The 9,944-nt window shown below is 34.9% G+C and overlaps 1 protein-coding gene across 2 annotated transcripts; it reads right to left on the reverse strand.

Annotated features, from left to right (window-relative positions):
* Positions 1 to 1,565: 1,565 nt before the first annotated feature.
* On the reverse strand, positions 1,566 to 8,609 carry LOC129893209 (TORTIFOLIA1-like protein 2). 2 transcript variants are annotated; one of them, XM_055968704.1, is made up of 9 exons: positions 8,358 to 8,609; positions 7,941 to 8,007; positions 6,604 to 7,336; positions 6,111 to 6,305; positions 5,902 to 6,004; positions 4,864 to 5,522; positions 3,831 to 4,532; positions 2,740 to 2,905; positions 1,566 to 1,932 (listed from the first exon to the last, which is right to left on the reverse strand). In XM_055968704.1, exons 3-9 carry the CDS (start codon positions 7,261 to 7,263, stop codon positions 1,916 to 1,918), a joined length of 2,502 nt encoding a protein of 833 aa, XP_055824679.1. In that variant the 5' UTR covers positions 7,264 to 7,336; positions 7,941 to 8,007; positions 8,358 to 8,609; the 3' UTR covers positions 1,566 to 1,915. The 2 variants fall into 2 exon arrangements, with proteins under 2 accessions (XP_055824679.1, XP_055824680.1); XM_055968705.1 differs by having other exon boundaries at positions 6,604 to 7,418.
* Between the last annotated feature and the right edge of the window lie 1,335 nt (positions 8,610 to 9,944).

The following is a 9,944-nucleotide window of genomic DNA, read 5'->3' on the forward strand; positions in this document are numbered from 1 at the left end:
ATAATTTAAAGCATACAAAATGACGTGTTAAGTTACTTAAAAATGACTTAGAATGTACTTTATCTAATGCCTTAAATTGGTGAAAAAAACCACTACAATTCAATCAAGTTGTGGCACAATTTCAGTAACTAAATTGGACCAAACAAGCTCATATACTTTTTGTGCCCTCGATTAAAGTTCTGGGTGAAATAAGAGTATTTTTTGCTCAATAAAGTAACACGGCGGGGATAATTGAACCAAACTATTAATAATGGGCAATATGATCAATTTTGCATACTTTAAGGATATTTTTGATCATTTCTCAAAAAACATATAAATTGGTTTTGTTTTGGTTAACTATTAAATCAAACTTAAATATTACAGCTTCTAAAATTAATAGCGAATCAAATCAAAGAACATTGATTTCTAAAGTTTAACCTTAAATCAAACCAAAGAATAAACGGAAAATGATTTAAAATATCCTTAACATATTAAAAATGATTTTAAAATGGCCTTTTTTTTCACTTTTGGATAAAACTTGCCCTTAACTTCTTAATATATTTTTTAACGGACTGATGACAAGTCATTTATGGGTCTTCTAATTAAACAAGTAGCATTAGTTTATTGGTCTACATATACTTTTAAACCCACCATTAAGAGTCGACTTGTCCATAACAAACCCAACATGCAAATTCTTTTAAAATAATCTTACCCATTAATCCCGTCATTTTACACCTCCATTTTCAACCTATTCCATTTTACACAAATTCATCTCCATGCCAAAATGTCATTCACTTTGATTTTTGATAGTCAAGTTCATTATTTGTAATTAAATTTAGTCATTTAGATATACTCATTAAGCTATTTGAAGAAAAAAGATATTCAAGAAATTGCTTTGACTGTCAAAGAAAAGCTTCAAGTCAATATATCTTAGGGCATGGAACTGATTGGAAGTAATAATGCAATTTCGTAACTTCTCTGTTTAAATTATGTGTATTTATGGTGATGATTTTGAAACTTGCAAAAGACTAATTTGGTGTGAGATGTGTTCTATGGAGCTAAATTTGTGCCCTGTGTTAAAAGTGGGACACCTAATTATCGTAGAGAAATCAAGAAAGGTTGCAGCAGCAGATAAATTATGTTGAAAATGGAGGTGTAAAAAGATATAAAATTAATGAGTTTGATTATTTTAAAAGAGTTTGCTTATTGAGTTTGTTATGGACAAGTCGGCTCTTAATGGTGGGGTCAAAAGTCCATGTGGACTACACTAGAAGATTCACTGTGACATGTTAAAAAGAGAGTTTTTAACCTAAAGAAAACGTTAAGGACAATTTTAATCCAATAGATAAAATGAGGAAATTTTAAAACCACTTTCAATACATTAAGGGCATTTTTAACCCTTTTCCAAAGAATAAATTAGTTTATCAAGTCAGTTTAATTCAATATTTGGTTTTGGCGCAGTTTTTTGTTTGTAGTAGCATGGGTCCTCGATGCTGCAATAAGCCTCTTCCTGCCCCTTCTTCATTTCACTAAACTAGAAGGCAGTTTTCTTATAAATGCTGCTAAAATGAAATTGGACAAGTAAAGACGTGAAATTACTGTTCAATTTCAACTGTACAACGTCACCTAATGAATGGTTAACATGATTGTTGATATGTCTTGATTTGTCAATGCTTAAACAACATTGTTAAGGAAATTGAGAAATGAACAAAAACAAATCATGGATTCAAGAAAGTTGAAACTGTCTTGACACTCTAGAAACTAGTACTTACCGTTCTGCATACTCAAGGTAAAGTTTTGACAAGTCGTAAAAAGAACTGAGTAGCTCTTTCTAAACATTAAGATTCATCTCCCCGCAAATCCATTCTCTTCAACTTTTGTCTATAAGCATAGTTCCAAATTCCACCAGAGAGAACACCAACAGCTTTTTGGCATGCTATGGTGCATTTTTTCCTGCGACGAGAAACAAATGATGTCAAGACTGAAGATACCTCTATGAAAGAGGAAAAGAAGCAGAAGCAACAAGAGTTCTTTCTCAGGTCAACTTTACAATTGCTAACAGACTAATTCAAGTAAAGGAATAAACACAAGCTTTTGTATTTCTTCTAATGGTATCACTTTGTTGGTATTGCAGAGTCCTAATCATGTTGTCCTTCCATCCTCTAGAAAACTCGAAACACCTCTCTAGGAGTTCCAAATAGGGACACCATCACGGAAAATGCCTGCTGCATTGTATTTTACAAACCTGTTTTTTTTTTTTTGAGAAACAGAAGTCAGAAAAGTGAAACTTCTCATCAATTTAAACTTCCTTCTCCACATGACCACTCTTTCGTATCCTAAAACTTACAGGCTCTGTTATCAACTCTCAAATTCTACTTTTTCAACATGCATCACATGGTAGATAATGCATGTTGACTATCACGCAAGGATCTGTAAAAATAGAGGAGCTTTCTGACCAACAAAATTCATATATATGTACAAAGCCACTCCGCATAGAGAGTTAGAAAGCGTCAGTTGTCATAGTGAGGCTTAGGCCATGGGGTAGGGCATGGCCCCCAATTCTCAATCCCGACCTACACAAGTGGTTTTTTAACCCACATTTTGAGAAGTACTGTTAGGTTCTTAGTAGCAATCAGCGACCTTATATCTATCTATCCTGCCCATGTTCAACAAGAGTTGCAGCAGGTATAAACAATTAATCATTGAATAATGTGAGCTTCTGACTGGAGAAAAATTTGAATAAGAAGAGACTTTTCTTACCCCAAATCTGGTTTAAGGTCATTGCCAACTGCATCAAAGATTTTCTCTCTGCCGGGGTAGAATATCCACCCTTTATCGCTTCCTGAAATGCAGAAAGAAATTCCCGCTTTGCATTTGTAGGGAGGACAATATAATCTGGTCCATGGACAGAACTCAATTCCACCACCTAAGTTTCAGAAAAAAAAATACGTACCATGAGGCTTAAAGTCCACAATTTTTTCATCAATGAATTATTCATGATCCAGAAACATCATCATGTATCATAACATGTTTTACATATGACACATTCAGAACTGTTGCGAGTAGAAGAAACAAAAAGGCAGTGGACATGGCACACAAGGGTTTGTCCTAGATGTGGATGCAGATCTTGGATATCAAGATTCAAATCGAAATAAAGACAAAAAAGATGAGGTGATTTCTCCTCATCTGATTTGGCTTATCTAGTAGACTGTTTTTAGCTTTCACGTGTCGAGAGGGATAAAACAAGTCTCGGTGGACAAAGTTGTCTTGTTCTTGTGATGGTGGGACAGCGAGAATCCGGTGTATAAGTCTAGTGAGCACAAGTTGGCCCGGACACCACCGTTATTTAGAAAAAGAAAAAAGAAAAAAAAAGGTAATGGACATGCCATCTAAGTCGTGAAATATTGTAAACCAAGATAAGCAGAAACCTATGGAATAAAACACAAGGAAGCTATCACATATTTGGCAGAAAACATAACCAAAGGATTTACTAAAGTAGAAAAAGGCACAATAATTTGATAAAGCATTCAAACCCCTACTTATCTACCTTTAGTACTAGGCACTCTAAGTCGTGAAATATTGTAAACCAAGATAAGCAGAAACCTATGGAATAAAACACAAGGAAGCTATCACATATTTGGCAGAAAACATAACCAAAGGATTTACTAAAGTAGAAAAAGGCACAATAATTTGATAAAGCATTCAAACCCCTACTTATCTACCTTTAGTACTAGGCACTCTTAGTCAAACTTTTTCCTAATCAAATGTACTTTGTGCATGTGTATTTCAAGAAAAGTACAGAAAAAGATATAGTTAGTTTAAAGATTTTGATAACCACAAGATGTACTTGCCTGTTGCAACCAGGGAATTATGCTATTCAGATATGTTTGTTCGAAGAAGTATGATGCCAAAGTGGCCAAAAGATCCCTTGCGGTCTTTTGGGATAAATTCTCCAGAACCGGTCCTGTTGTATCAATAAGCTCAAACAAAACAAGTTCATCACCAGAATAAAGAGCTTCCACATAAGCAGAGTCTACATCCCCACCCAACAGATGTCCTTTTACAACTCTCCAGAGGTTATTCTCGGCATCTAAGTGATTTTGTTTGTCATTAGTTGTAGAAATTCTGCCAAACACATCTTTATTTCTCCTCAATTGTCCTCCATGTGTTCCTTGTCCACTATTGTGGTGAATGCTCTTTCCAACAGGATATCCACCTTGTTTTGCAGCAGGATCGATCCACATGTCTAGATTTTGATTTCTAAAACTGCTCGATCTGCTATTCACAAGTGTCCTATCCCCCCGAACCTCCACATCTTTGGGGGGCACTAATCGAGACTTCCTATGAGGTATATCAACAGACGGCCTTGGGGTGTATGTGGAGTGTCTTGGCGAAGCAACAGCAGGGCTTCTTTTCATAAATTTTGTTGTCACTGGATCAGGATATTTCCCTCCATGAGAAAGTTCCTTGGCTATTCTATCAACCACGCCTTCAAGACCTGACACCTTTATTTGTATCATTGATAAGTTATCCACAAGGTTGGATGTGAACTCCTGAAAGTATAGTTACAACAGGGGTGGTCAAATAATCAACTGAACATGTTTTTTTTAATAAGGCACCAACTAAAATGTTATATATCATACATAGTAAGAAAATCAGATATAAGCATAATGCATATACTGAAGCTTCCTCTTTACTTTTATATAGTTATATTTGATAGGACAGTTTCCAGGAAGTTTAGTTCTTCGCTTTCTTTACATTACAGATTAATACTACAAGAGCATGTGATGTGCCTTTCACAAAATGGCAAGATAAACAATGGTTAGTTGCCATGATATGCATTGGCTGATCCAGACTAACACAAAAAAATGTTAATTTAATTACCTTTAATAAATCCAGTAAATTGGTTTGCTTATTTTCAATGTCTAACAGTTGCTTTCTGACAGATAACATTTCCTTTGCTACTTGAGAACAACAGCCATGCAATTTTTGAGAACTCAAATCAGTAACTGTTGAATCTAAGCTTCTTCGGTCCTGAATTCCAGAAAAATACCGTTGCTCCTCAATACTGATTTCTTCAACTGCAGAACGCCGACTTGTTCCCAATGGTGTACCCAAACTGGCCTCATCAATTACGTCGTGAGAACCCACAACTTCTTTGCGTTGAAAGTTATCAGGAAACAGATTTGACCCAGAAGAGCATTCCTGTTTGTCATCTATGTGCACATATTCATATTCAACATCATGAGAACTTCTAGTCTCAGCACCTTTTTCAAATGCCTTCGTAACAGAACTACCCTCTGATTCTTCATCCCTAACCTCTGGCATAAAGATCTTATGGGTTTTTGGAACTGCTATTTCTACATGCCACTCATCAGCTCCAGAGTGCTGAGGCTTTTCAACATGGTTATGACCTGCTTTTCTCAAAGAAAGGGGAAGCTTGTTTTTAACCGAGTCACAACCAAATTTCTTAGGTGTGACATCCTTCAGTGTTGACTCACTGGCACTTGTTATATCACCATAGTCATCTTTATACAGATTTTCTGCAAGATACAAACTATTATTACGCAACTCACAAAACAAAAATAACGGAAGACCATCCGCAAAATTCTGTTGGAAATAACATGTAACTGGGAAACATGTGAGTCATATGACCAGCCTAACAAGGACAGAAGCGAGACTGACCTGAAACTAGATCAACACTTGGATTTAAAAGCCATGAGCCCAAAGAACCAGTTCAATTTGATAAATAATCATAGCTCAAGAACTAGAGCACTAAAATCGCAAACTTTAATTACTCAGATGCGGGACGAATCAACTAGGTTATTGGAGCTTTACATAAACGTTAGAGTAAGATGAGACATGCGAGATATCTGCAACAATTGATAAAAATATCACACCAGAGAGCACCGACCAGCATACCTTTTATGGAAGAGCCTGCTTCAGAAGGTTCAGATGTACCAGGGCCAGGAAGCCTTTTCCACATGTGTAAAGCTTGCAATGCTGAGTCCCTGACTGGTTTCACCTGAACAAAGCATATAAGGTTTAACATTTTCAACATTCATATCAGGCAACCACCATAAAGAAGCTTACCACATGGCTCAATTATGCATTCTGACTGCAACACTTACCTTGTCAAATCGACAGGATTCAAGGGTCCGGATGCTGGAGGATTTGAAAGCACTGAAGAATGCTCCACCAATTGAAGCAATGTCCCCTAATGCTGCACATGCAGCTTTTCTTGTTGCCCAATCACTGTTCTTAAGTCCTTCTTGGATGCTAGTCATAGCAGTTGATAAAGCACTATGTGTACTGGCACCACCAGCCTGATTATTAGAATAAAATGTGAAAAATTGTCATCTTTGTCTGATGTATAAATCAGCGTTAGCTTGCAAAACATAATTTAGAAATTTTACTTAGGTGAAATTCGTGGCCAAAAGGACATTTTACTTGTTCTTTTAAGGTGCCAACAATATGTAGACATATGCTGCACAACTGCAGAACTCAATAGGATAAGTCTAAACAGGAACGTTCTTATCCTTCACATCACACACAAATATTACTAGCATATATGTGTGACAGAAAATTTCAAAGTTCAAAGAAGTTTATACAAGATAGACCAACCTGAATTATGCTTCTATTTAATTCAATAACAGCTGGCTTTGCCATGAAGTGTGGATTCTTAAGCAACTTGACAGTTTTACCCAGCATCTTCTGCAAAATAACAGCTGGAGGGTTTTGAATACTGTCTATGACCCGAGCCAAGCACAGCGCCGAACCAGTTTGCACTTGCTTATTTTGCTCTCCCAATGCTTCAAAAATAGGCCTCACTAGCACCACAAAAACTCCATCATTTTCATTGTCACTTGAAACACTGCTCATTTTAGAAGCCAAAACGCCAACAGTATCAACACACGCATCTCTTACAACAGTATCAGAGTCCTTGAGACGCTTAACAATGCTGGCTACCATCTTCCCAAGATGTGGAACAACAATACTATCGTGGAAATTTGCCAGCGTGCCCATCAGCCGGATAGATTCCTTACGAACAGAACTTTTCTGCTCTGAGTCAGTATCTAATATACAAGATAGAAATGGAGTGACTCCATCTGGGGTTAAGCATTCAATCATTTTCTCTAGCTCTTCAACTCCAATTTGGTAAGTATCCCTATCTGCAAGCTTGTTCAGTGCAAGAACCACACGTTGTTTAAGTTCAAAAACAACCTGTTGGCCGTTCACCCGGCTGGGACCTCTTCCTTTTACCATATTCACATGTGTCTTCATCTCTTTTGCCTGCTCATTCACCTCTCCCAGAATATAATTCCAGCAATTCAAAGTTGTAACCCATGATTATTCCCTTCAATATTCAAATAATAGCTTGTTAAGAAGATATCAAGCTTTTCTCTCTTGCTATACAGTAAACAGCACCACCAACTTTCCTGTGCCAAAGTCATTTTCATTTTCAAAAAATTTCTTGGGTCAAAGTTTAGTACTACGATCAATAATGTTGCAAGGCAGCCCCACAACCACCTCCAACCAGTAAACCCAAAAGGGGGAATGAATAACTGTATCTAATATTATAAGTAACTGTATAGCTTCCACTTTCCTTTAAGCAAAAAAAAAAAAAAAAAAAAGTAGAAAGAAAATGGTTGAGAGCACACAAATGACTGAACCTGAGCACATTTTGCAGAATACAAAATGCAAACACCCTAGGAATATCCAAGAGTGTGCACTAGTGGTCCATGAAGTAGGACGAAAACCAGGATGGACCCGATTCAAATCTCAGCAGATGCAACTAGGTGATTTTTTTTTCCATCTGAGCAAACTTTCCGAATTCGAACAGGTCGAACACCATATTATTTTGAAAACAAAATCAAAAGAGTCACATTTTCACAGCAACTAAGCAAAAAAGATGAAAGTATACAAAAATGTTCATAGAGCTAATAGATTGAAAAACTTACAAAAGAAATCGAGCATCTTCCAGTCTTCACCAGAGAGGGAAAAATCTAACTCATAAAGCTAGGGTCCCTGGAAAAGAAAAAACTACTCTCTCAGCTGACAACATTATACGGTACAGATTATAAATGTTAACAATAAAGAAAATGAAGTAACATTTTGAAGTTCAAAAATTTAAATATTAATTTAATAATACTAGTGAAATGTCAAAACCTTACTCGATACAAAGAACTATTTAATCATGAAAACTATTCACTTTTTTCAGTATATATTAATGTTTGATGATGGAAACATTTTCCAATTCATTCTTCACACAAAACTCCGTAATTCCAAATAAAGTAGAAAAATATTAGAAATGTGAGTAATTGTAATTAGCGCAGGTAAAGTAGGAAAGTGCGAATTAAAGCTGTAAAAAATGTTACCTGCATGTGCATAGTTGAAATAATTTAATATTTGAAATCTACAAATCTCGGTGATGGAGAAAGAGTGAAGACGGAGCTCCTCACTGCGGGAAAAGTTGAAAACCTAACCCCGTACAACAGAGTGAGAATAAGGAGTAAAACTCTGAAAAGTAATGTCAGAGAAAGAGAAAGAGATCGGAAGGTGGACACCACGCGCCGGCAGAGAGCGACGGTGTAGGGATTTTCGGGTTTACCGAGTGGCTCTTTTAAGTTTTCGCGCTCTAGCTTCGATTTTCGAATTAAGGGGGAGCGTTTCGGTAATGGGACCCACTTCTTCACTGCTGTTGCTGGTCCCGAGGATTTTTAATTTTTTTTCTTTTTGTCTGTTTTCACTTTTGTGAGCTTTTAATTTTTGAATTATGAATTTTTTTTAAGAAGAGCTATTACTGCAAAAAAAAATAAAAAAAATATCCCAGTGGAAATACATTTCTTTTCAATCATATAATAATGACTTTTCTTTAATCCTTGTCATTTTAATATGTTAAAGGATCTTGCAAATTTAATGTGGCTGTATGATGTTTTACTTGCAATACAATTGCTTAATATGAGAAGAGAGTTGAATGTGATGTGACTTTTTTGTAAAGTTATAATTTTCTTGTAATTTGAATTCCTAAGGGAGTTGTTTGGTGGGTCTAATGGTGTCTTTAATCATGTTAATGTATGTATTAAAATTAGAAATATCTCAAATACATTGGTGATCTAAAGCAAAAATTTAATGAAGGTCTTAAATTTTAAAAAAATAAATTAATATATTTTCTTTCTTCAGACTCTTTGAAATGCATAATTGCTAAAAAAAAAGTTATAATCAATTTCTTTTAATAATTTTATTTTCAATTGATCATTACTTCAGATGCCAAACTTCTTCTAATTATTCCTTTTACATATAAAAAAATAAATATTTTTTTATAACTAGTACTTCCTCAATATTTTTTTAAATAAAAACAATCTATAATTTGCTATTACTAAAAAAATGAGGCTCCTCAAATTTCGGGGTCTAAGACACTTGTCTTTTTTCTAATTCTATTGAGTCGTCTCTGATTAGAACCAACAAATACACAACCCTTTAGACCTTGTATCTAAATATCATTTTGGTATTCCAACTCAATCTTGTTTCATTTTAACCCCCCAACTTTATTTTTTATGTATCATTTAAACACAAAATACTGATTAGACAAATTAGCTAGATTACTCACCTTTTAAAGGCTTAAGAGATCTTTTTAATGTTAATATTCAATATTTTTATTGTTAACAACCTTCTCCCCTATTCATTTCCTCTTGACCTCTATCTTCTCTTCAACTCCATTATTTTCTTCATTTACTTTTACTTATCCATTTATGTTCATTCACCTCCTTTTATATTTAACTCTCTCTATGGTAAAGATAATATGCTTTTTTTATTTTAATTTACATAATTAAAATTATGAGTTATATTTTACATTATAATGAATTAAATGGAATGTTAAAATAACAAATATAGAGCTAGATCGAGGAGAATGATATCATAACAAAATTTAGAATTATAATTATCAAAATTTTGCATTTTGTTAA

This window comes from Solanum dulcamara, chromosome 6, assembly GCF_947179165.1.
Source record: "Solanum dulcamara chromosome 6, daSolDulc1.2, whole genome shotgun sequence".
NCBI classification, from domain to species: Eukaryota; Viridiplantae; Streptophyta; class Magnoliopsida; order Solanales; family Solanaceae; genus Solanum; species Solanum dulcamara.

Bases quoted from the DNA above. Each gene is read 5' to 3' on its own strand.
- LOC129893209 (XM_055968704.1), bottom strand. From the start codon at position 7,263: ATGAAGACACATGTGAATATGGTAAAAGGAAGAGGTCCCAGCCGGGTG. The intron at 6,306-6,603 runs GTTGGTCTATCT...TCTAATAATCAG, and splicing joins TAAATAGAAGCATAATTCAG to GCTGGTGGTGCCAGTACACA. The intron at 2,906-3,830 runs GCAAGTACATCT...TCTGAAACTTAG, and splicing joins TAATTCCCTGGTTGCAACAG to GTGGTGGAATTGAGTTCTGT.